The sequence below is a fragment of the Pituophis catenifer genome, unplaced genomic scaffold, assembly GCF_029215685.1.
Source record: "Pituophis catenifer annectens isolate HBS135680 unplaced genomic scaffold, rPitCat1.0.hap2 SCAF_11, whole genome shotgun sequence".
In the NCBI taxonomy this organism is placed as follows: Eukaryota; Metazoa; Chordata; class Lepidosauria; order Squamata; family Colubridae; genus Pituophis; species Pituophis catenifer.
In genome coordinates this window covers 13,790,732-13,818,281 of record NW_027256891.1, presented here as the reverse complement: position 1 = coordinate 13,818,281, position 27,550 = coordinate 13,790,732, and the positions used below count along the sequence as shown (strand labels likewise).

The 27,550-nt window shown below is 41.0% G+C and overlaps 1 protein-coding gene across 1 annotated transcript; it reads left to right on the top strand.

Moving 5' to 3' along the window:
- Positions 1–2,484: 2,484 nt before the first annotated feature.
- Positions 2,485–26,554, top strand: HDX (highly divergent homeobox). The gene is made up of 9 exons (XM_070951912.1): positions 2,485–2,631; positions 9,935–11,047; positions 12,503–12,556; positions 15,415–15,561; positions 17,765–17,972; positions 22,161–22,240; positions 22,464–22,547; positions 24,143–24,265; positions 26,115–26,554. Exons 1-9 carry the CDS (start codon positions 2,485–2,487, stop codon positions 26,238–26,240), a joined length of 2,082 nt encoding a protein of 693 aa, XP_070808013.1. The 3' UTR covers positions 26,241–26,554.
- Positions 26,555–27,550: the final 996 nt, after the last annotated feature.

Here is a 27,550-nt window from a genome sequence, read left to right as displayed (position 1 = left end):
TCCTTCCTCTGCCCACAGCCAGCAGTTCAATCCTGACCGACTCAAAGTTGACTCAGTCTTCCATCCTTCCGAGGTCGATAAAATGAAGACCCAGATTGTTGGGGGTAAAAGGCTGACTCCGTAAACCGCTTAGAAAGGGCTGTAAAAGCACTGTGAAGCGGTATATAAGTCTAAGTGGTATTGCTACAGCACACATACTAGAAATAACAGCTAACTAGCAATCTTGAAATGGCTTCAGCAGAAGTGCTTTTATAGCATTGATTTCTTTGTGCCATTTCTTTGTTCACTGACTTCTATCGGAAGTCGTTTTCATTCGTGTTTGCTTCATTTCAGCTATCGACTTTTCAATCAAACTTGATGTCTCTCTGTTTAAAGAATGGAATCCATAGGCACCTTTGAGAGCCTGATTGATAATCCCAATACATTGATGCAAGGTTGTCAAAAGAGGAACAACTTTCAACCGAGATATAGATCAGCATCTTGCTCACCTCTGTTATTAAAGAAGTGAGTGCACAACAGGAGTAGAAAACAGGAGAAGCAACTGCTTAAGCAGTGTCCAGGTTCTTCCTGGTGGTGCAGCCCAAGTCCTCTGAATATTCAACAAAATCAGAGTACATCTTAGCCAAAGTCACCAACCATGTTAAGAAAAATATGCTTGAAAGAATCTGTTCGATATAACATAACATAACATAACAATGTTAATAGCATTTAGACTTATGTAGTGCTCCATAGGTTTTTACAGCCCTCTCTAAGCGGTTTACAGAGTCAGTTTATTGCCCCCAATAATCTGGATCCTCATTTTACCGACCTCGGAAGGATGGAAGGCTGAGTCAACCTTGAGCCGGTCAGGATCGAACACTGCTGGCAGTGAAGCAGTGAGTTAGCCCTGCAGTACTGCATTCTAACCACTGCACCACCACGGCTCAACCTTGAGCCTGTGAGAGTCGAACTGCTGGCAGTCGGCAGAATTAGCCTGCAATACTGCAGTGTAAACAAGTCACATTTTGCCATGGGTTGGATAAACTCATCATTCTAAGCCAGAGGTCTTCAAACTTGGCCGCTTTAAGACTTGTGGACTTCAACTCCCAGAATTCTCCAGCCAGCTATGCTTGGAGAATTCTGGGAGTTGAAGTCCACAAGTCTTAAAGCGGCCAACTTTGAAGACCTCTGTTCGAAGCCATGATGATAAGGGCATTATAGATTACTGGACAAATCATATCTGGCTCATTTCATGCTATAATGCAGTGGTCCCCAACCTTTTTATCACCGCGGACCAATCAGCCTTTGATAATTTTACCGTGGCCCGCTGAGCGCACGCAGGGGTGGGGGCTTTGGGCCACACGTGCATACCTGCGCGGGGCTCTCTTCCCTGGAGCCTTTGCGCACGGCCCAGGAGCTTTTGCGCACGGCCCAGGAGCTTTTGCGCACGGCCCAGGAGCCTTTGCGCTGCAGCGTTCATGTCCCCCGGCCGCTGCGCGGCCCGGTGCCAGGTACTCCACGGCCCGGCACCGGTCCACGGACCGGGGGTTGGGGACCACTGCTATAATGTCTCATTTCCAGCTAAAGTGTTAAACTCCATACAGTCTTTTGACTTACGATCACAATTGAGCCCAAAATTTTGGTTGCCAAGTGAAATGTTTGTTAACGGAATGTTGCCCCATTTTACGGCTTTTCATGCCACCGTTGTTAAAGTGAATCACTGCAGTTGTTAAGCTAGTAACACCTTTGTTAAATGAATCCGGCCTCCCCATTGACTTCGCTTGTCGGAAGGGGATCAGATGATCCCGGCACACTGCAACCGTCGTAACTACGAGTCAGTTGCCAAGCGTCTGGATTTTGATCATGTGACCATGGAGGCGCTACGACGGTCGTGAGTGTGAAAAAAAAGGTCACCAGTCACTTTTTTCAGTGCTGTTGTAACTTCAAACGGTCACTAAGGGTGGCAAGTCAAGAGCTACCTGTAAGAGCTTTGAGCTTAGTGATAGCAGACCGCTATACCCGTCCTCTCTGCAACTTTCCAGATATCTTGAGACTACAAATCACATTAGTCTCAGCTTAGCATTCATCAGGAGCAATAAAAGAGATTCAGGTTAGGAAAAACTGAATTAAGTTTCACAATCGTGTCTCTCTGTCTGCAACTTCACCCAGTATCCCTTTTCTTGTTTATTTTGCTTGTTTTCGTTGAGTGTTACAAGCCCATTTTTTCTCTTGTAAACAAACCTTTTAATCATTTTAATAGTATCGAAGTTCTATTTGTGTTGAGCTACACTTAATTCCTGTATGTAAATAGTTACTGCTTCATTTTGTTTCTGAGTTGTTTGTAAACTATATTTAAGAATATCCACAGGGGAACTGGAATAAATTAGACTCAGTCTGCTGTAGTTTTCTATTTCTTTAGATAAATGGGAGCCTGTACTTTTTTTTTTTAATGCCCTGTAAGTATTAAATTATTCCTCTTTTCAGAGTATCTTCTTTTATTTTTAGATGAATCTGCGTTCTGTATTTACTGCAGAACAACAGAGGATATTGCAGCGTTACTATGAAAATGGAATGACAAATCAGAGTAAAAATTGCTTTCAGCTCATATTACAGTGTGCACAAGAAACTAAGCTGGACTTCAGTGTAGTCAGGGTAAGTACTGAGGTTTCCATGCTCAAATTTACATAACAGTCTTAACAGACACAGGTGTTTGCTTACCTTATCTACAGGGCATGGAGCTGTGGGGGAAAAAAATCAGTAGCTTTATGCTTCAATAGAATGTGTGTTTAGAAATTTCTATTGAAAACCTGAGTTCTACTTTATTTATTAAATTTATTAAACTTATATGCCACCCATCTCACTGTTGCAGATTACAAAAGGATAAAAAGGTAAATATATAATACAAAATGATTAAATTTAAGAAGAGTGCATTTATTTATTTATTGTTTGTTTGTTTGTTTGTTTGTTTTATTTTTTTTGTTTATTGCACTGGGTATAAACCCAAAGGTGCTTTTTTTTCAGGAGGCAACTGGACTTCCTTGCCTTTTTCTGTTGCAGACGTTTCGCTTCTTCATCCAAAAAGCTTCTTCAGCTCTGACAGGATAGTGGGGAATGGAAGGATTATCCTGTCAGAGCTGAAGAAGCTTCTTGGATGAGAAGCAAAACGTCTGCAACAGAAAAAAAACAAGACAGTCCTGAAAAAAAGCACTTTTTGGACAACCATGACCTAGATGGCCAAGAATCTCTACAGACTTTCAGTGGGTATAAAACGCACAAGAGTCCCTTTGCGTATAATAATTTGGGAAGGATTTAGAAAGAGCCTTGGTGGCGCAGCAGACTAAAGCACTGTTAAGTAACACCAGCTGCCTGCAATTACTGCAAGTTCAAATCTCACCAGGCTCAAGGTTGACTCAGCCTTCCATCCTTTCGAGGTAGGTAAAATGAGGACCCGGTTTGTGGGGGCAATAAGCTGACTTTGTATAAAAAAGAACACAGCTTGGGGGGCCCCGAAAGCCGTACTAAGCAGGTATATACAAAAGTATGAAGGCTATTGCTTAACGCATTTTAAGCCACCCCGAGTCTCCGGAGAAGGGCGGCATATAAATCGAACCAATCAATCAATCAATCAATCAATCAATAAACAAACAAACATTATTGTATATGTGCAACTGTAAGTTTAAAGCATTCATGCAACAAATTGTACTTGTGCAAAAAAAAACCCATATTAGGCAAGTCAGGTTGTTATAATTGGCTTCGTAACACCTCTACTAGTTTCCAGTTAAATGGCTGCTTGGTGGCAAAATTTTGTTTGCTTTTGCGAAATGAGTGAGAAATGCCTCGCTCATAAAAGCGATTGTTGTGTGTGCCAAGCCTAGTTAAACGTTAAGATTTAGCTTAGTTCTTTTTTCTTAATTTCTTAATTCTTTTAACAGTAGGTTAAAACAGAACAGCTCATGTGACACCTCTGCTCTGTGAGCTGTGTTAGCTGCCAGTTTGCGTAGGTGAAGGTAAAGGTAAAGGTTTCCCTTGCACATATGTGCTAATTGTTCCCCACTCTAGGGGGCGGTGCTCATCTCCGTTTCAAAGCCAAAGAGTCAGTGCTGTCCAAAGATGTCTCCGGTCATGTGGCCGGCATGACAAAATGCCAAAGGCGCACGGAACCAGGGTGGATTTGATTTAAATCAAACTGATTTATGCCTGCCTTACCGATAGGTAAAGGAACTTCATTAAAATATTGCCAAACTGGGTCTCTTTTACGACCTGCCGCCATATAGGTTTTTTCCTCCAAGGAAAGAATGTGATAAACCTCAGGTCATACACACAAAAAGATCCAAAGACTTGTCTGTCTGTGGCTGTGCAGTATTGTGCTCAGAAAGTTTCACTTTCATTTTGTACTGCTTGTCTGCTTGCCCCTTCCTCCTCACACTTAGTTTCACTTTCTCCTTGTGCAGATCTATTCCACTCCAAACAACCAGAAAAATATTGTTTCTACTCTATTCACTGAACTTCTTGAAACTTAGCACTGAAGGGGTTGATTCTGTATTCATAGGTTTGTAGAATGATAGGATTAAGGTCTTTTTCTCAACTCTGTTCATGTTATAACATTTTTGCTGTGAAGAAGAGGCATGTGATCTCTGCTGAGTCAAATTCAGTTTTGAGAACTGCAAAAGTAAACCAAGCATCTGTGATAATATCTTGTAGGCAGAGAAACTGCCCAATAATCTTACAAAAACCTCTGGAAGAGCATGACATTGTGAATGGATTAATGGAATTTATTTACCAAAAAAATTAAACATATACAGCCTTATTCTACATAATTAAAAAACTAATCTTTATTTCATGATGGAGTAACCTTTGGATGGTAATATATTTTCCTCAAAAAGCATTTTATTTAAAAAAATCCGATTTAAATAAAAAAAAAATCTGATTTTTTTTTATTTTTTTAAAAAAATCATTGATTTTTATCCAGCCTGCACGGAACGCTGTTCCCTTCCCACCAAAGGTGGTCCCTATTTTTCTACTTGCATTTTTTTACATGCTTTCAAACTGCTAGGTTGGCAGAAGCTGGGACAAGGAATGGGAGCTCACCCCATTACGCGGCACTAGGGATTTGAACCGCTGAATTGCTGACCTTTCAATCGACAAGCTCAGCGTCTTAGCCACTGAGCCACTGTGTCCCTTAGTTTGCATCTAGTCCCAATTAAAGATGCTGGTTTTAACCTTTGATGCCCTTCATGGGACTGGGCTACCTGAGGGACTGCCTGTCTCCGGTTACACCTTCCCATTCCATTAGATCTGGCAGAGAAGACCTACTCCAGGTACCATCAGGTAAGAACCTACATTTGGTGGACCCCCGGAGACATGCCTTCTCTGTCTTGGACCCACCTTATGGAGCATGCTTCTCCCCAAAATTAAATTAGCTTCATCCCTCTTGACATCATGGATGTCCCTCAAGATCTGGTTATGTTATTAGGCTTGATGCTCCCCGAGAACCAGATAATGCTTAAGTTGGCTCCATTGTTGAGGTGGCCATTCTTCTCCTCTCTCTGCCCAGGCAGTTTTTAAGTTTGTTTTTATTTACACATTTATCATTTTTTTTATGTGGATTTGTTTATTTTTACATCTGTTGCTTCTAGAACCATTTACCTTGCTCAATTGTTATACGCCATCCAGAGTCGCTTTTGGTGAGAGAGGCGTCCATACAAATTTGATTAATAATTAAATAAATAAAAGTAGATGAAATTGAGTGGCAAGAATTACCCTCTGGGTTATGGCAGTTGTTTTTAGAGAGTGTTCTTTGTCACAAAACTTGTCTATTTCTCTTTTTTAAGGTCAGGGTGAAGGACGTAGGGCCGTGACAGGTGGCATGCAGTGCCCACTCTGGGCACGAGAGCCGTTGCCCCAGTTCAGCTCCGCTGTGCATGCGGTGTGCCTACCGCCATCCAGCTGGTCGTGGGGTCTCTTCTGTGCATGCACAGGGGTGCATGCAGGGGGCTGTGCACGCATGTGCAGGGGATGGGGTGCATGTGGGGGTGTGCATGCATGCATGGGGCACATGCGCAGGGATGCGCACCTGCTTGGGGCAGGGGTGTGGGGGACGCGTGCACAGGGGCAGAACACGTGCAGGGGGCCACTCGCACATGCACAGAGAAGGTACGGGGGTAGGGAGCATGCATGGGAGCCACCCGAGCATTGCATTTGGGGGATTGCGCGGTTAACCATCACTGACGTAGGGAAACATTTTAGGATTGAGATTTGGATAGGATTTTGTAGATTGAGATGGCATTTTTTTTTTTTTTTTTTTTGTAGGTAGCAACAAAACTGTCTGGTCTCAGTCTGAAGGGCATCAGTTTGATGGAGTGTAGCCTAAATTATGCTCGGTTAAAATACCTAAAAAGCAGAATACAATGATCGTAACGCTTCTGTTCGGCATACTCTGTGAATTGCAGGTTTTGTTTGTTATCACTTACCTGTACAAGACGGGACCAAATACCTTGAGGAAAATGCTTGTGCGGTAATGAAGTCTCACCCGAAAATCCATGATCGAGAAAATTAAAAGTATATCTAGATAAGGATTACCTCTAAAGTAATAATAAAAGGAGAATGTGTGATTATCTCTTTTAAGCTGTGGTTTGTTAATAAGAACAGGATATTAAAAACAATGGGGGGGGGAAATTCTTGTACAGTACATCTCCACGAAACTTTACGAGCCAGGCAGGATGTGTAATAAGATTGGGTCCTTTTTGGTCATACCTATTTGACAGAAGAATTTTACAGTTCTTACAAGTTATTCGACACTCGAGTTCACATATTCTCTTATCTGTTCCGTAGCCCGTGAAGAAAAATGATAAATGCTCGATCGTCGGTTGCTTAGACGATGCTATATTATGTATTGTTTTCTTGGTTTGTTTCTTTGGGGGCTTAGGACAAGAACTTCTTCTTTTCTTTAAAAGGCAGGTGTGGGCAGTTGTGACTCCGTTGAATGGCTAGAACTTGTCACTTTTGCGGTGACGCTTTTTGGACCAAACAAAGGCTTAGAAATCAGAATTGATTTCCACTAGAAAATGAACCACGTGACTTCTTGTTGCTCCGAGAAGCAAAAACAAAAGATCTTCCTGGTCTCTTTTCTCTTTTCAATTTTTTTTTTTAACACCGGTCTATGAAGATAATAAAGTTTGATTTGATTTGACTTTCCTCTTCTGCATCCAGAACTATATACTTAATAGGACTCTTGGTCAATTCTTATTCACAGTCACCAATGTGTTTTCTTTCTGCAGCCTGTATTCAGAATCACACGTATTATGTTAGTTATCCCTTATTAATCATATGTGCACAGTTTGATACAGTACCATAAGGGCTCCTTTCCTGTGCTACCCTGTTTTCCCCAAAATAAAACATCCCCTGATAATAAGCCCAATCGGGCTTTTTGAGTGCATGGCAATAAGGCCAAGCGCTTATTTCAGGGTTCAAAAAAATATAAGACGGTCTTATTTTCAGGGAAATGCGGTATGAAGATACCAATAGGGTTATGATAGATAGATAGATAGATAGATAGATAGATAGATAGATAGATAGATAGATAGATAGATAGATAGATAAGATATGGTGCATTTTGCTTCTGCATTTTAGTGTTTAATTGGATTTAATTGAAGAGTTTATTATTGCTACTTCTAATACAAGAATCCTGTCAGCTAAATGGTCAAAGCTAAATTGATGCCATATAAGGGGCAATGAAATTCACTGGGGAAGGGCTGGACGTAGGTCTTTTGTGACAATGCAATGATTCCAAACTGATGACACATTTAACCCTGCCTTCCAGCTCAGTCTCTTCTTCTCCTACATAGACAAGGCTATCCTTGTCTCTAAACAATTCTTTACGAATTGTATCTTGTCCTTTTATGTACCCTGTTTTTCCCCAAAATAAGACATCCCCTGATAATAAGCCCAATCGGGCTTTTGAGTGCATGGCAATAAGGCCAATGGTTTTTTGAACCATTTCAGGGTTCAAAAAAATAGAAGACAGGGTCTTATTTTCGGGGAAACACTGTAGGTGTGGGGAGTGAGGGTCTCATATTTTTCATTATCTATTTTTGGTTCGAAATTTACATTGTGGCTAAAAATGCTTTTGCATAACGGATCCTCTTTGAAACATTTGCAGCATTGTAAGATACACTTATCATGAACATCCTATGCTATACAGCAGGGTTCCCCAGCTCCCGGGCTGCAGCCCACTACTAGCTGTGGCCTATGTGGAACAGGGCCACACGAGTGGCTAGCGTGGACAACAAGCAGGCCACCGCATGCACACCCACAGACTGACCTGTGTGAGCGGCAAGCCGGCGGCACTCGCGGGCATGCACGCCAGCCTGCAGTTTACACAGGTCGAGGTGCGCACCGGCCCACCACTCGCAGAAGCCAGTTTGCGCCATCCCGCTTCTCGCATGGCCCAGTTCCCTCTCCCTTCCCCCAGTTGGGCCACCAAGCCGCAAAGGTTGGGGACCGTTGGTATACAAAAAAGGAAGTCTTCCTATGAGAACAGAAATGAGGATTTCTGAGGAAAGAATTAGTGGCCCTTTCTCTCTTAAACCAGATGTGCACCAAAAACATAATTTTATTCAGTTAATAAATGGTAGAAGAAATATGAAACTGATATCCAGTCATAAACTGATCTCTATCTATCTATCTATCTATCTATCTATCTATCTATCTATCTATCTATCTATCGTATCTATCTACATACACACACACTTCTTTATAGTAGTACCCTGTTTCTCCTAAAATAAGACATCCCCTGATAATAAGCCCAATAATTGAGCCTGAAAATATTTAACCGCATGCACAGCCGGTCCCCGACTTTTCCTCTGGTTAGGGTTAGGGAAACAGAGCTGGAAATCAGGTAAGACTGCAAGAGGAGCCCCATCTTGCTCCATGTGCCCCAAAGTAATAAGACATCCCCGAAAATAAGGCCAAGCGCTTATTTCGGGGTTCAAAATAATATAAGACAGGGTCTTATTTTCAGGGAAATACGGTATTGAAATAATAAACAGAATTTTCATCAACTATGGTATGTCACACTGATCATTGCCAGCGATGTTTATACGCTTGTTAGATTTTTAGCGATGACGTGCATTTTAAAAACGTATTTTATGGAAAGAACTCATAAAATAGAACTTGAGTGACATTTCTAAACAGTTAAAATTCGAGGAATTGAATGGGGCCATTCATGTCTTTGTAAAGATTGATTATTTTTTCCCCAGTTTCTAAAATAATATAATTACAGCATTTAATATAAAATTAAACATATAAAACAGTCCTGGATATTGTAACTTCTCAGATGGGCAGGTTCCTAGTCACAAAGTTACTGTGCATTGAATCAGTGTTGACTCCTGGTGATTGCCTGGATAAGTCCCTGCAATTTTCTTGGCAAGATTTCAGAAGTGGCTTGCCATTGCCCTCTTCCTGGGGTTGAGAGAGACTGGCTTCCTCAAAGTCCCCCATGGGCTTCATGTCTTAAGGCAGGATTAGAATTTACAATCTCCCAGTTTCTAGCTGATGCCTTAACCACTACACTGAACTGTTTTTTACATCCTTAATTACTTAACTGTCTTTCGTTCCCATACATATCAGTCAAGTGTTGAAAATGTTTATTATTTTCTCAGAGCCTTAAATAAAGTTTCGGTTGGCAGACGTAAGGGAGTGAAGCTTTTGACATAATGGTGGAAAGGCCACCTTGAAGTCTGGCTGAAAATAATAAGCTTGAGGCCTGGAAAACCATCTAACTTAGAATTATAGGTGAGGCGTGGAAAGCCATCTCTGAAAACTAGCTGAAAATTATAGTTGAGGCCTGGAAAACTACCTAGTTTGAGAATGATAGCTGAGCCGTGAAAGGCCACCTCGAAAGCTAGCTGAGAATTACGAATCCTCTTTGCTTACAAATTCCCTTTTTTGTTTGCAGACGTGGGTGGGAAACAAAAGAAGAAAGATGAGCAGTAAGAACGCCGTGGATTCTGGAGGAAGCCCATCAGCCACGTCCAGCAGCACATTGACAATGCCTCCAGAAGTGGCCGTTCAAAACGTGGTCAGCATAGCCCGTTCCCAGAGCCAGCAGTCCTCGTGGACGTCCTCCAATAACGATGTGATAGTCACCGGCATCTATAACCCGGCTACTTCCTCTGGCAGGCTGGTTTCCAGTAAACAGACTAACTCCTTGATGAGCGATATGCATAAAAACTCCCTGTCGAGGTCAGGCGGGAAGAGCGATCCCGAATTCCAGCGGCAGCACATCGCGGTGACCCGCCAAGCGCCCCATTGTAAAAACGCTTCGCTTTTCCTGGGCGAGAAAACCATCATCCTCTCCAGGCAAACCAGCGTGCTGAATTCAGGGAATTCTATTTATAACCACACGAAGAAAAGCTACGGCGGCTCGTCGGTTCAGACGGCGGAATTAGTGTTACCTCAAAAGCCCGTCCTGTGCCACCGGCCGTACAAAATGGACCAGGTGGGCTGCCAACGGTTGCAAAAACCAGAGCACCCTATCCTCGCTTCCTCCGTTCCATCTGGGCAGAGATCGAACATTAGAGATCCTTCCTGCAGCACCCACAATTTGGAAATCCGAGAGGTTTTTTCGTTGGCTGTTACCGATCAATCCCTGGGAGGAAACCGAGAGAAGGCCCTGTCGTCTTCCGGAGAAGGCAGTTGTCTGTCTATCGCGATGGAAACTGGGGATGCGGATGACGAATATGCCCGAGAGGAAGAGTTGGCCTCCATGGGTGCCCAGATACAAAACTACTCTAGGTTAAGCGGCACGTCCCTCCGCGTTGAGAATCCGGGATCTGGTTTTTCGGGGTCGGGCAGGAACATGGGTTGCAATTCGCACGTGCTGAACGCGCGGAACTTGCACAACAATATCTTGTATCACAACAGAGACTATCGCTTACCTCCACGGACATCGTTGCACAGCACATCCAGTACACTCTATAGCAGTTCCTACCCATCCAGAAGTAACCTTTCTTCTCATTTTGCAGCATCCAATCAACTAAGGCTATCTCAGAACCAAAATAACTATCAGGTAATTGGGCTTTTCTTCCTAAGTTGCGATGCTTAGAACAGGGGTGTCAAACTCAAGGCCCAGGGGCTGGATTCGGCCTGTGGGGTACTTAGATCTGGCCCCTGGAAACAGCGAAGGACCAGCCTGCGGTGCTTCTGCCAGCAAAAATGGATTCCCGAGCTCTGTTTTCAGCTGCCACCCAAGCTCCGTTTTCACTGGCAGACTGTTGCAGGAGGACGTTGCAGCCGAAAACGGAGCTCGGGAGCCTGTTTTTGCTGGCAGAGCACTTGGGCCACCACAGGCACCCACCCAACATGAGTGATGTCTTGCTGGCCACGTCCATCCCGGCCCCCCGAGGTCAAACACAGCCCTGATGCGGCCTTCAGTGAGATTGAGCTTGACACCCCTGGCTTAGAAAATGTGCCACTTCCATTTCTTTAAAATTGTAAATCACGAACTCCAGCTCATGAGTGACTGTAAAGGGAATTGCTACTTTTGTTTTCTGCTACCAGGAAATAAGAACAGTTTTCTATTTTTCCCCTCTTTATTTATTTCATTTATTCATTTCTTTATACATGCCCGTTTTTCTCTTACGTCCCTGACATTTTGATATGCTTTATTCCTGTATTACAATCCTGATGATACCTGAATTTGGAAACGGATCGTTCTGAAAACGTCTTCAGAACCATATGAAGCCAAGAGTACATCTTGATTCATATTCTGGTTTAGAGAATATCAATTTAAACGTTTAAATCAATTGAAGAATATTTAAAAAAACAAAAAAAACAACCCTTAGCTGAATTTACAAGAATTCAGAACCATTCAATACGTTTGAGATCCAGTAAATGATGATTTATTCCAGTGGTTCTCAACCTGTGGTCCGTGGATCCTGGGCGAGGGGGGGGGGGGGTGTTCCGTGATATCATCACAGGGGATCTGTGAAGGCTTGAAGAAATATTATGATTTAAATCTTAAGTCTTGGGGGCCCATGGCCACAGTCTGTGGTCACAAAAGGTACTTAAAAGGGGGGTCCATGGTGAAGAAAAGTTTAAGAACCACTGGTTTATTGTCTCTAAATCAGATTTCTTAGAGAAAGAAGAATGGTTTATGTTCATCTCGGTGGTGGGATCCTACTGGTTTAACAACCGGTTTGGTGTTCGTGTGTTTCGCGCGGGCGCAATTAAACGAAAAATCACCTTCCGCGTTAGTCCTTGGGAATTAAAACAGTTGAGCTGCGGCAATCCGCTCTGCCGCACTAATCAGTTGCGAAGATATAAGTAAGTAAAGCATGGGGGGGTGGGGGGCGGGGCCAGCTGATTGTCGGAGCTACCGGTTTGCCCAAACCGGTAGAATCCCACCCCTAGCTCATCTCAAAATAATGCATTCCAATACACTCATGGTAACTGTTCTTCAGATGATTATCTGTCTATGCAGCATGCAAAATGTACCTTTGTGGTGATTTTTTATTTTCCACAGATTTCAGGAAACCTTACTGTGCCTTGGATTACTGGGTGCTCCAGGAAAAGAGCAGTAAGTACACCTTACTGCTTACAGTGAAACTGCACCAACCTTCAGCTTTAGATTGTTATGTTTATTTATTGCATATATTTATACTATATACACACAGTTCTGAGTAGGTTATAATGAATTTTCGCCAACAACGAGAAGCATTCGTTATTTTTTCCAAGAAACGTTGCATGCAATAATTCCGATTTGAGTTGTTTTTATTTTGCAGCCCTGAAAATTTGGGATTGTTATCAATGCAGGCAGTAGTCAATTAAAGTTATTATGCTCTGTTATTCAAAAATCCTGTCCGTTAGCTCTTATGAATTGGCTTAATATTAATTACGGTATATCAATCAACAGTTTTCATTGTATTTCAGTGACGGCATCACCATAATAAAGACGGCTGGAAAATAATTGTACCAATGGTGCCGTATTTTTAAAAGCAACTGGGAAACCTAGTGAGGGTTAAAACAACGTGGCAATCTTCTTGGAAAACAAAATAAATCTTTTTAAAGATGAGCCTTGCTGATCCCAAGAGTAATGAAGACAGTTTCAATTGTGGGCTATCAATGTAAAACCTTCATAGTCCCAATTTATAGTCCATTCCAACCGAACATTAGTCTCAACTTAAATTCTGTCTGCTTCCAAATAGTTCTGTCTTTCTTTCTCTTCTTTTTTTTCCCTGGTTTAATTTCAAGCAAGTGAAATCAAGGCTGTGGGGCATAAAGGAAAAAGCAAAGTAGAACAGAAAGGCTGTGAATCTTTTAGATCTGCAATAACTCTAAATCTATCATTAAAAAAAAAAAAAAGTTTTGCGCAGATTCCTCTTTAATGTTGTTGGTTAACTATCTTATATTAATTTGTGTTGGTGTTAAATAGCCTGAATCTGTGCAATTAAAAATGCTTTCAAGGCCGTTTTAAACCTGTTTGCAGAAGCTGTAGTCTTAACAAATGGCAGCAATTTCTAGACTTTTATATAATCTTCATTTGCACAGGGAAATTGTATTCAAATGGGTTTTGCAAATGAAATAAAGTAATTTGTCATTGTCTCCAATTATAGTAGGATAACAAAGTTGGTTTTGTGACCAGAATAATTTTAAGTGCCATTTTTTTTAAACAACACATCCTGAAAACTGATCTGGAGCAAAGTTTCTTAATGTTTTAAGCCATGGTCTATAAATGGCTCCTTAATAAATATAGATATCCATTAATAAAGGGGTGAGCTTTTCTCTCATCTAAATCTGTGTATGATTGAGTTCAGTGATGAAATCCAAACCGGTTTGCTACCCGCACATACGTGCTACATGCCAAATGGGCACTGTGGGCATGCGCACTGCGCACCAAAAGGAGGCTTGGGAAGGTAAGTAGAACAGCGAAGAGGAGGATCAGCTGTGCCGCACGATTTAGCTTTGCTAGAAAGCAGGATTTCCCAAACCGGAGAGAACCGGTAGCATTTTACCCCTGATTGAGTTGGATTATGGCACGCTAATCTCTCCACTTCTTATCAATACAATCAAAAATACTAGTGTGAATCAAGCCAATTTTTTTTAAATTTTTCATTGTTAGGGGAGAGCATGGGCGAGGATAGCAATCCTGTTTTTAACGTACTAAGAATCCTAATGTAAAGATCAAAAGTTCAAGTAATCTTTGCGTTTTGAACGAAGTTTGGCCGGATCTCCTGGGAAGCTCATGAGCGAAGTATGAAGCCTTTCCTATCCTAAGACGTTATATTCTCCTTTTTTTTTTCAAATACTGGATTAGTTATGTAGGCATTGACATAATAATTGCCTGAGTCTTTTGATAAGCTGTTCAGGTTGTTGGACAACACGGAATGTATTGGTTGTGAATTGCAAAAAAAAAAAAAAAATTATGTATAATTTATTGCCTATGAGATTCAGGGGCTGATCCTGAGGTACAGGTAGTCCTCGACTTGCGTCCCTAATGGAACCTGCTGCTTATGGTCACTAACTAAACTCTTGTAGGTGAGGGCTACCTGTATTATATATATTGTATTCAATTATTGTTTCTGGGGTTTTCTTTTTTTTTTAACCTTGCTGATCACTGACTGTAGTTTTAAAAGATTTAATTTGACCGTGGCAATTTCCTGGAACATTGCTATGTTCTTTTTCCAAGTTTCTGGACTTTTAATAAGCTGCATTTAGTAATCTTTGCATATTTGTGCCTGCACGCCCATGTCCTTGTACTTTTCCCAAACAGCAAGTGCATTCTGTTTTTCAAGGTAAAAGAAGATTGCAAAATTCTGCAGCTAAAGCCAGCCATTTTAATTTGGTCCAAGTGACTAAGCTTGTGTTAATTTGTAACAAGTCTCCTCCATTTTACACCTATTCCTTTAAAGTAATTTGTTTTAACCGATGTTATAAATAAACCAAGAATTTTGACTAGACGGTATAATTAAAAGTAGGACTTAATGTTGAGAAAGGGGTCTACGACAACTTGCCACAGCCAACTCGCCATTCTCAACTTGCCAACTTGTTATGGCCAACTTGCCACGGGACAATTCGCCATGAGACAAGAGTTACATTAAAATTGAAGAAATAATCCAGTAGAATTCTTAAAGAAAGGATGCTAAAGGAGGGAGGGACAAAATTAAATGTGAATGACAAAAATTAAAATATTTTTCAGTTATTTTAAATAATTAAATTGAATTGTTGAATTGTCCCGCCGTGAGTTGGCCATGGCAAGTTTTCCCACGAGTTGGCTGCAGTGAATTGACCATGGTGAGATGGCTATGGCAAATTGGCTGCAGCAAGTTGCCCCATTCCGGTTGAGAAGACCTTCATTTTCACTGTCTGCCCTTGTCTGGTTTTTTTTTGCACTCTTCACTGAGAGGGGGGAAAAAAAGATATGTGCTTGTTTCACAGTTACAGGACCGTACACAATTCAGCGACCGAGATTTAGCCACCCTTAAGAAATACTGGGATAAAGGCATGACCAGCCTTGGATCGGTTTGCAGAGAGAAAATTGAAGCCGTTGCTGCAGAGTTAAACGTTGACTGTGAAATAGTAAGGGTAAGAAACTTAACGTTTGTAGAAACCAAAATAGCCTCGATGAAAGATTTCTTTTTTTTCTCTTCTGAATTGCAAGAGTGAGATCGAAATAGATTGCACGTGTTATTGAATAGTTACATTAGGAAGTGCTGTGTTTCCTGTCTATTTATAGATATCATGCCTTAGGTGAGACATTTATTGATAGCTACTATATGTTAGATGTCTGATACTTCAGTTGTATTGAGATTTATATCCGTTTTTTTAAGAAACTGAGAGCTGAAAAGGAGTAACAGTTGTTTTTCAGTTCTTTGTATTGTAGAAGGAAGCTGAGTTTTGTTTTGATCTCCACCTCCCCACCCCAAAAAGAGGAAAAGATAAGAGCTATGCTTTGCATGTATGGAGTTCCAAGTATATTACCTGATAGCAATAAGCCCTTAGACTTACATACCACTTCACAATGCTTTACAGCCCTCTGTAAAGTGGTTTTACAGAGTCAGCATATTGCCCCCAACAATCTGGGTCCTCATTTTACCCACCTCGGAAGGATGGAAAGCTGAGTCAACCTTGAGCCTGGTATGATTTGAACTGCCAAATTGCAGGCAGCTGGCAGGCAGCAGAAGTAGCCTGCAGTATTGCATTCTAACCATTGCACCACCATGGCTCTGATCCTTCTTCCCAATTTCCCAAACGCTGCTTGAATACCTGCGGACTTGAGAATACAATACGTCGTATGTGTAGGAAAAGAGCAGTCAGAGCTGGGAGGAGGAGTAAAATGTGTCATCAGCTTAGAATCCTTCTGTTGCCACAAACAAGCCAGGGCCAGTCCCCCTTGAATTCCATTGGTCCTTATCTGGTCCCAATTTAGCGCTGACCATTACTTGACCAGATTCTTGTGCATAAGTTTCAATAAACCATTTCTGCTTCATCCTACATGAATGGGCCTGATATTGTCCTATATCTGTAACAGCACTGATGATTGTTCCTAAGGTGCTTTTTTTCAAGATGTAACTGGACTTTCTGGTTTTTCTTTGAAGACGTTTCATTTCTCATCCAAGAAACTTCTTCAACTCTGACTGGATGGTGGGGAATGGAAAGATTTATACTCCTTGTATAATTTCATTCCATACCATCCAGTCAGAACTGAAGAAGCATCTTGGATGAGAAGTGAAACGTCTTCAGCGAAAAACCAGAAAGTCCAGTTACGTCTTGAAAAAAAGCACTTTTGCAACAACCATCACCTGGATGACTGAGAATCTCCATAGACAAGTAGCACTGATGATGTTACCTCATCAGGTGTTGTGGCCTGTGCAGCTAGTAGCTGATTCCGACAGCGAGGAGGCTGGTGTGGTGCTGCAGGGAATTTGCAATTTGCAGGGAACAACTTCGTTCACTCTTCTTCGTGTCTTGATCTTAGTTCTCTGCAAAATGCTTCTGGGCTTTCTGCCAAACATAGTAAGATTACAATTATTTATTCTTTGGATTCTTGTAGGCTGTTAAGAAAGTTAATTAACAGCCTTTGTTTGAAAAAGACTGATTTAATTTAGTAAACTAAGGTTTGTACAGACTTTGTGTGTGCTGCGTTCTTTGGGGTCGGTAGCTGGGGCAGAACAGTTAGGGTAATGAAACATCTGTAAGAAACCAAGCAAGCTCTGAGGGTACCAAGGACTCCTCATGTCCTATATCTTTCTGTTCCTCCTTCTCTATATAATACTGTCTCAAGACCAGTTTTTAGAATAAATAATCATGTGCACATCATCTCACTTGTGCTTTTAAGTGTTTCAATTTAGAAATCAGGTATAATTAGGGTAGCCCTTGCCATCCGATTCTTTCTAAATGTATTTTCTCTGTATTTCTTTCCTTAGCCACAAATCTGGTAATTGCCATTAAGGTGCCTCTAATTCTAAAACGTCAGTACGATACATTTTAGACATTCATTCATTGATAATCAATATGTAAACAGCTTTTCATCCAAAACTAATTGGATTAGAGGTGATAAAATTAGAAGAGAAGAAATGAGAACATATGTTGAAATTCCATTAAGTTTCTCTTGGATTCTAAATCTTACGTGGAATTTGCCATCCACGTATCTCCAAAGAAACTTCAATAATGCAAGCGTGTTCCTTCTTGAATGATTGTAGTTGTGATTATGGCTTCCTTAATATTTCAGCTTTAGGATCAGTGATAATGTCTTAATTTTTTTCCCCTATCTGTTTCCTCACCCAAGACTTGGATCGGAAATAGGAGACGGAAGTATCGTTTGATGGGCATTGAAGTCCCTCCTCCGCGAGGTGGCCCTGCCGTTTTTTCAAGTCAGTCTGATTCCAGTGATAAATCGGTACCCACTCCAGGCGATGACCCCTTGACTGACATAGGAGATGATAATGACAGGAATGATGAAGTGTCCATCTGCTTATCAGAAGGAAGCTCCCAAGGTGGGTCTATGACTCTGATGGCGAACCTATGGCACATATGCCAGAGGTGGCACGCAGCCTCCTCTCTGTGGGCCAACAAGCTGTCATCCCAGTTCAGCTCTGCCGTCCATGCTAGCACACCTCCTGCTGGCCAGCTGGTCTTCAGGTCTCTGCCACGCATACACGGGGGCAGGGCACATGCAGGGGGCCATGCACATGCGCGCAGGGACGGGGAGGGGCGCATGTGCGGGGGCCATGTGTGCATTGCATTTTGGGGTTTGGGCGCACATGCACTCTTTGGGCACTCAGTCCGGAAAAGGTTAGCCATCACTGGTTTTATGACAACTTGCCTTGGCCTACATGGTCAACTTGCTGTGGCCAACTCACCACGGAACAACTTGCTGTGGCCAACAAAGAAAGAAGCTTTCATGGATCAGCTTTACACAATGTTCCTCACATGTGGGATTGTGTTAAGAGTTTTCTACCTTTTTAACTTTTAACATTTTAACTAATCCTAGTTTAAAAGTCAGTCTGGGCCAGGATGTATGCCCAACATAATTTCACTTATATAGCTTGACTGAATATTTCATTGCTCATTTGGACAGTCCAAGTCTAGATAAACTTTTTGCTTTTCAGACCAACTCTAAAGGGATAATTTTTCAGGAGAAGAGAGGCACAAGACTCATAATTTGGCACCGAACCTTTAATACGGCTGAAATGATCTTTTAGAGTTAGACCCCATTTTTAGTAACCCAACAAGCGACAGAGGCAGGCTGTTACAATGCAGGAAGTGTGTTTTAAAATGTACAAGCAACAATACCTGCATCAGTTAAAAATGAACAAGGGTTCACTTTTTACCGACTTCACAGTTCAGCTAATTGCTCCTGGTAGGTTTGACTGGAACAAATTGCCAAGGTTTTGCCTTGGGTACTTCAAAAATAGTCTGTTTCTAGAGCACATTAATGGATAGATAGATAGATATGCCAAGCTCGATCTCATCATTTTGTTTAACCAATTTGGAGAAGGCAAGGGTAAAATATATATATATATATCTGAGAACTTGAGCGCTTCTGATGAGCCTGTCAGAATTTCAGTTACAAAAAGAATATGACATAACAACACAAAATTGGCCGGGAGTAACTCAAAAGCCAAGTGGATCGCTCAAAATCTGCAAATCTTTTCGTCTGAGGTGAAAGAAACTCCTCCAACAACAAGAGGACTTGGGAAGTAGAACATGCTGCAGCTCTAAGAAGAAACTTCTCTTAAAATTAATTGAGTCTGGCACTCTGAAGCCTACAATAGAACCATCAAAAGAGAGGCACCAAGAAGATCAATGCATTCAATTTTGCAGCTATTAAGATTGTTGGACGAGCAGGCATAAAAACAGCCAAGGAAGTGACTGAAACAGGCCCTTCATCAGTCAACAGGAGTGCTGATTTACCACCAGCCTATCAAATGCTTAGAAGGTGTGGACTGGACAGCACAAGCAAACAATAACCAATGACTTAAAAGCCAGCCATCAATATACCTTATTTTTCAGAATATAAGACTCACCCGTTTCCCCCCTAAAAGAGGCTGAAAATTTGGGTGCGTCTTATACTCCGAATGTAGCTTTTTCGAAGCTTTTTTTCAGCCCTAACGAGGCGCTAACGAGCGAAGCGATCTTCCCAGCTTTGCCTGCTCCCATGAGTCTCCGCTGCGCTTTAATGAGGAGCTAGCGAGTGAAGCGATTCCATGCTTTGCTCCGACTCTCAGCTATTCTCTTCAGCTGCCCCCCCCACTTTTGCCTGCTTTTCTCATTGCTGCTTCCTCTCAGCTGTGCCTTAGAAGCTGATTATCCCCAAGCAGAGGATAAAAAACCAGCAAACTAATGTGCTGAAGCTGACCAGACTAAGGATGCTAGCCAGATGAATACCTGGTAAGCAGATTTTTTTTTTTTCCTATTTTCCTCCCCAAAAACTAAGCTGCGTTTTATACTCCGGTGCGTCTTATACTCTGAAAAATATGGTACCCTAATCAACATCTAAAAGGCCACATACAACAGGCACTATAAATACCACACAGAGAACAACTCACACTCTGCCAGAAAGAAGTTCCCTGAAGATGGGCCCTAGTATGAGTACCAAAGCGCAGAATACAAAACTGATTACATTATTAGTTTTGACAGTGGATCTCCCTCAGTTCTTCTCTTGTTTGGCCATTGCAAGATTAGAAATCCAGCTCCACATCAGTAACAGTGGATAGATTAGAGAGTTCCAGAATAATTCCTAGACACCCATATTGCTTCACAGTTTCTATCCTTTTTTTCATGAACACTGATGATCTGTTGGCTGGACTAGAAATATCATTTAGATAAGATAACATTTATTGTCATTTTTTTTTACTGTGAGCACACCGGCACACATTAAAAATAAAACACATATATACATACCGTATTTTTCGGAGTATAAGATGCACAGAGAATATAAGACGCAGCTTAGTTTTTGGGGAGGAAAATAGGGGGGGGGGGGAAATCCACCTACCAGGTATTCATCTGGCTAGCATCCTTAGTCTGGTCAGCTTCAGCACATTAGTTTGCTGGTTTTTTATCCTCTGCTTGGGGATAAACAGCTTCTAAGGCACAGCTGAGAGAAAGCAGCAATGAGAAAAGCAGGCAAAGCACGGGGAGATTGCTTCACTCAGCTAGCGCCTAGTTAGGGCTGAAAAAAAGCTTCTAAAGAACAGCTGAGACTCGGAGCAAAGCATGGAGATGCTTCACTCGCTAGCACCTCGTTAAAGCACAGCGGAGAGTCGAGGGAGCAGGCAAAGTTGGGAAGATCGCTTCACTCACTAGCACTTCATTAGCACCTTGTTAGGACTGAAAAAAGCTTCGAAAAAGCTACATTCGGAATATAAGATGCACCCAAATTTTCAGCCTCTTTTTTGGGGGGGGAAAGGTTCGTCTTATACTCCGAAAAATGTGGTACATACATGTATGTGTGTGTGTATACACGTACACACACACATACATATATACGTTAATCACTGTCCATTTTGAATACATAAGGGAAAGAAGAAACTTGAGAGTTCACAAGGTTGATACTGTATGGAACAAAACTGCGGCTGAATTTGGATGTTCTGCTTCGGATACCACGAAGCCTCCTCCTCCCAGAAGGTAACAAAGAAAACAGGTTGTGATGAGGAGATGTGTCCCAGACCCTGCTCAGGCATCACTTATATTCTATGCCTTGGATAGAAATAAAGCAAAGAGGTGCTCAGTACTGACTCCAAATAATGATTCATTATTTTTGTCACTTATCAGGTGGAGTTAATTCTAGCATTACTATTTCAGGAGAAAAACAAGATGATTTAACAGGACAATTTATCCTGAGGGGAAGGAAGGAAGGAAGGAAGGCCACTTCTTTCTTGCAACCAAGACAACTCCATGGTTTCTGAATTCACCAGATTTGAGGAAGTCTGATGTAATTTACTTAGGTAATTGGAAGAGGATATTAATATAGCATCATCAAGACCAGAAGCCATTGAAAGCTCTATTGTGCATCAATCCCTCATGAATGAGTGGCAGCAAATTTTTGTGCGAAGAAATTCCTTTTATTGGCCCTAGGAGCATCTGAAGGAAAAGTGAAGAAAAAAGTCAAGATGGCGACTGTGACCATATATTTCAGGCCCCATACTTTTTTTTTATTCAAAGCCAGAAATAGAAGAACAAAACTCGAGTCAAGTATAGTAATCAAGGCGGCCATCTTGATTTTTAAAAAAGATTGCATGATCCTGATTGGTTGAAAACCTCCTTGCATTTCACTGGATTGTATCGTGTTTCCCCGAAAATAAGACCCTATCTTATATTTTTTTTGAACCCTGAAATAAAAAGCCCGATTTGGCTTATTATCAGGGGATGTCTTATTTTGGGGGGAAATAGAATAATATCAAGAGATCTATCTCTTTAGCAGAATTCCCTGTCAACTTGTGCGTTTGTCACATGATAATGTTGAATGCTTTGGGGAAAAAAAGTTCTAACAACCTTGGGGAGGTTTAATTCATTTTGTAATTAACTCTTTTAATTACAGTATATAGACAAATTTGATTTTACTTAGGTAAGTTTCTCATAACTATCTGTGAAGTGGACACACTTTCTTTCTTTCTGGGGATTTTCTGACAGTCTTTAGATCAGCACTTTGCTTAGCACTAAATCATTGTTTATTTCTGCAGAAGAACATAACGAAGTTCTTCCAAATGAAGGTATTGGCCACAAAGAAGAGGACCACGCTACTGTATCTTCAGATAATGTGGTGAGAATGCTTCCTAAAATTAGCTTACGAAATTAAAACCACAAAGCTTGATGAACTGATATCTGAAGGGCTCCGGCGTTGTGCCATGGAATTGGAGGGAGGAAAAAATCAAAACTCAGAATCTCCAATCTTGGAAAGCTTTTGTGGAGGATGAAATCCTGACCGTGTCAAAAGGTTTGCTTTCAAAAACAAAATACACTTGTTTGTTTCTTTTTCTTTTAAGAAAATAGAAATAATAGATGATGAAGAAAGCGATATGATCAGTAATTCTGAAGTGGATCAAATGAGCTCTCTTCTGGACTACAAAGTAAGTGCCCTGCATTTTTGTTTAAACAGAAAAAAAACATGATCCTCTAAATCAGAAGTGGGGGGAACCATGGCCCCTTTTATGACTTGCGGACTTCAACTCCCAGAATTCCTGAGCCACCTTCTGGTCATAGTAGAGGGCTCGGTGCTGCAAAGTCTTGAGTATAAATTAGGGACCGTGAGAACATAACTCCAGGCAGATGGTGCTGAAGCAAACATTTTTAAAAGTAGGATGAATGATTGCATTTTATTTTTAAGGCAGAATGTTCCAATTTCACCAGCTTGTAGATTGCAGGCTATAATGTTTGCTTTTGATGCCATATAGGCAACAGCAGTTGGGAATATTTAGATAAGGGCGGCTTTTTGCCAAATTTGCAAAGGTTACATCTATACATAAGAATTGGAGGTGGATCACTTCTAACTTAGGTTTCATTTGGTGTAACAATATAGAACACACGTTATCCTAGAACGTTGCCAGGTTTAAAGTAAGTGGAGGCCTTTGAAAAAAACACGATATGTGTGCAGCTGAGCTTCACATAGTTACTTCATGATCTCTGCTTTAAGAGAAAGTACAGTGCCAGATGAATATAAATGTGAAGAAAGTGATTTCTTTAATGTCACTTGCCACCAATCTGAATAGTGTGATGTGATAACTACAAGGACCTGTTGTTGTTGAATTTTGATAAACAGCTAATCTCAGTTAAATGAGCTAGTATCTGAGATAAATAGGTTATCCATATATTTTTTAAATGTTATCTATTGCAGTTTTTGTTGTTGAAATAAATGGAAAGAGTACTTCCTAATTACAAAACATAGGACAGAGAGAGAGATAGGTAGGTAGGTAGATTTTGAGATAGATGATAGATAGATAGATAGATAGATAGATAGATAGATAGATAGATAGATAGATAGATAGACAGATAGAGGATGGATGGATGGATGGATGGATGGATGGATGGATGGATGTGTGGTGGCCTACAGGTGGAGCTCTCGTCTCACAATCATGAGCCTGTGAGTTCAATCCTAGGTAGAGGCACATAATTCTCTCTCTGGGCACACTGAGAATATATCTGCTAAAAAAATATTGTGCATTGGCAACAGGAAAGGCATCTGGCCAGTAAACATTCAGCTCCATTCGGTTGCCCAGACTCCACCCCACAAGGGATTATGGAGTGATAGATAGATAGATAGATAGATAGATAGATAGATAGATAGATAGATAGATAGATAGATAAGATATGGTGCATTTTGCTTCTGCATTTTAGTGTTTAATTGGATTGTGCTGCTTTAATTTATTTAGTATTTCTCATTTTGAAAATATTTTGGTAAAATACTTTGTAAGTTTATTATAGATATCAAAACTTCATGTTTTGCATCTGAAAACTGTAAGTGAGAAAGTGATCCATTTTTATATTAACTGACTTTTTCTCAAGCATAAAACTCTACCTATTTGTACCACATATTTGCAAATATTGTTCCTCTTTTAAAAAAGCCAAAAAGAGGGTGGGGGGACCACATTTAAGAAGAACAATTGAACTCCCTTACAAAATAAAACATTACACTGAAAGTTATATGGAACTTTTTTCCTCCCTCCAGAACGAGGAAGTAAGGTTCATTGAGAGTGAACTGGAGCATCAAAAACAGAAGTATTTTGAACTCCAGACTTTCACGAGAAGTTTGATACTTGCTGTCAAAACAGATGATAAAGATCAGCAGCAGGTAAGACTGAAGGAAGAGGAAGCAACTTTTTGTCATCTTTTGCCTCTGCTATGAAGATACAAGCGAGTTTCAGTGGGTCTCCTGCAGGGGTGAAATGCTACTGGTTCGGGCCGGTTCACTTGAACCGGTAGAAAAAAATGCTACCAATTTGCCTGAACCGGTAGTAAAAAAATGCTTTTAAAAAGTAAAAAAAAAGCTTCCGACGATCATGCGGCACAGCTGATTGTCACAGCTGATCGTCGGAACCTTTTTTTTACTTTTTAAAAGCATTTTTTACTACCTATTCGCCCAAAACCGGTAGTTAAAAAATGCTTTAAAAAGTAAACAAAAAAAAGTGCCAACAATCAGCTGTGCCACACGATTGTTGGAACTTTTTTTTAACATTTTTAAAGCATTTTTTTACTACTTATTCGCCCAAACCGGTAGTAAAAAAAATGCTTTAAAAAAGTAAAAAAAAAGGTTCTGCTGATTGCGCGGCACAGCTGATTATCACAGCTGATCATCGGAACCTTTTAAAAGACTTTTTAGTTAAAAAATGCTTTAAAAAAGTAAAAAAAAATGGCCGCGCCCACCCAGTCACATGACCCACCACCACCAAGCCACGCCCACAGAACCGGTAGGGAAAATTTTTGAATTTCACCACTGTTCTCCCAGTTAGAACAATTCTCTGCCACCAACGATATACATGTAAATATATACACAGTGAGGATGTTGCCTCTGAATATTTCTTTATGATAGAGCTTTTTAAATGTGGATTACAGAGATTGGGATGGATTTATTTTATCTATTAAATATTTATGGCATCCATCTCCCCTACAAAAGATGACTTTACAATTCATAAAAACAAGCCAAAATTGGTTAAACTATTGAAAGATTAAAATGACAGACATTAAAATATTATTAAAATGTTAAAACACGATGTGTGAAATAAAATGAGTGAAATGAATTTCACTGAATGAAGAACTTCAGAAATGCAACTCTTGACCTAGCATTAACAGAATCATCCTATCACATTCATTCACTCCCCATTTTGTCTTCCTGGGCTGAGTCCCTTTCTCTTGGTGTGGGGGACACACACACGTTAGACCTAGTTTTTTGCCTAGTTTGGATCTTGGAGCAGTTGGAGACATGAACAGGTAATGCTGAGATTTAAAACAGGACAGAATAACAGAATTGGAAGGAACCTTAGATACTTTCTAGCCCAGCCCTCTGCTCAAGCACGAGACCCTATACAATTCCAGACAAATGACAGTCTAGTCTCTTCTTAAAAGCCTCCAGTGATGGAGCATCCACATGTTCTGAAGGAAAGCTGTTCCACTGGTTAATTGTTGATATGATAGGACCAGGGGTGGGATTCATCCAGTTTGAACTGGTTCGGGCAAACCGGATGCTTATTTTACTTCTGGTTCACTGAACCGGTAGTTGCAAGGACTGGCTGGCCCCGCCCACCCGTCCCAGGAGTCTCCACGCAGCCCGTTTTGGATGCCTGGTAAGTGCAGGCCCCACGCAGAGGCTCTGGGAGTGCGAAAAACGGGCCTTCCGGAAGTATCAGAAGTCTGGAAACAGACTCGTTTCTGGCCTTCAGAGGGCCTCCAGAGCTCGGGGTAGGCCATTTTCGCCCTCCCGGAAGCTCAAGGAAAGCCTCTGGAGCTTGGGGAGGGCGAAAATGCCCCCCCTCCAGCCGTGGTGCAGGAGGGCCGAGTAAGCCATGCTCACCATGGCCACGCCCACCAAGCAACCAGGCAGAGAACCGGTTGCTAAAAATTTTGAATCCCACCCCTGGATAGGACCCCGAACTCACAAGAATAAATAGCAACTTTTCATTGTTTCCATTTTCTTCGTAACGCAGGCACTTCTAGCCGATTTACCTCCAGAATTGGAAGAGATGGATTTCAATCATACATCTCCAGAACCCGACGATACCTCATTCAGCTTGTCATCTTCATCTGAAAAAAATGCCTTGGACAGTTTGTGATCTTCTTCTTCTTCTTCTTCTTCTTTTTTTTTTTTGACAAAGAAAAAAAACCACACAGTATATAGTTTGTCTAACGTGTATGTCTCCGAACCGATTGCATTGGGTTAACCCATATCCTTAAATATGAAGGAAGACGTAGGGTGGGAAGGCCGGCGAGCCAATTGTATATTGAGGGCATTTTAATAAGTTTCTGCAAATTCAGAGTTTTGTTGTTGACAAATGTGAAAGCTACTTGAAAGCTGCTTCCGGCAGCTCTCTCTTGATGATGGTACCTTCATTATAACGCGAACTTAATAATAAACACTTGACCTAAGGATGGCACTGAGAATGGAAGAATAGTAGTGAATTCTGTTAATAACTTCCTAATGTTAGTCCGTCAGTCCTTCAGTGTGATATTTTGCCTTTTCTTGTTCTTTTTCTCCTTCTCAGGTAGATGGACTGATCACTGGAAATTATAGGTTTCAAAAGATGAGTGGGGGATAATTTGAGCCTTCATTCAAAGGATGATCATTCTAACCAGGGATCAAACAAAGAAGCGTTGGTCTTTTTAGTTTTTTCTTTTTTCTGTATATAGCAGCAAATCTCTTCTCTTCATTTTGGGATGATGAAATATCCTGGAATATTTTCATTACTGAAAAAAAAAAAAGCAAATCTATTTATCTTAGCTCTAATAAATTATTTTGTGTATATCAGCAGGTGGAAATTCCAAACAAGCAAGGAAAAAAACACTTGACTCTTTTAAGTGCACAATTCAGAAAATACAATTTCCAGTTGCACAGCCTTCCCCTTTAGTACGCTGTAGAGATCGGTAATAGTAATCCCGTCAAGCTCGAAGATCCACTATATATCCTTGTCTGAAGGTCTGGCAGATGTTTGCGGCTTATTTACAAGTGACTGGTCCATGAGCCTCATATAAAAAAAGATGAAAATGCGGAAATTGTTACTCGAGAGAAGAAGAAAAAAGCTTCACAAGTGGTGTGAGAAATGTTGATGAGAATTCCCTCGAAGGGGAAATATATTTCTGGACTTTTAATGTGGAGCAGTTACTTAGTCCATATACTTCTTAAGATAATTGTTTTTTGTTTTTTTTAAACAAACCAGCCAACCAGCTAGCCAACCAGCTAGCTAGCAAGCAAACACTAATTTATGGATTAGCTCCGAATAGGATTTAGCAAATGTACAACACATTTATGCAGCCAGGCTTAAAAGTTATTTTGATCGATTTTGTTAGGCAATTAGTAGGCCGTGTAGACCTGAATTCAGTGAGAAATATATTGGAGTTCTCCATCTTTGCTGTGTGCATCAAAATC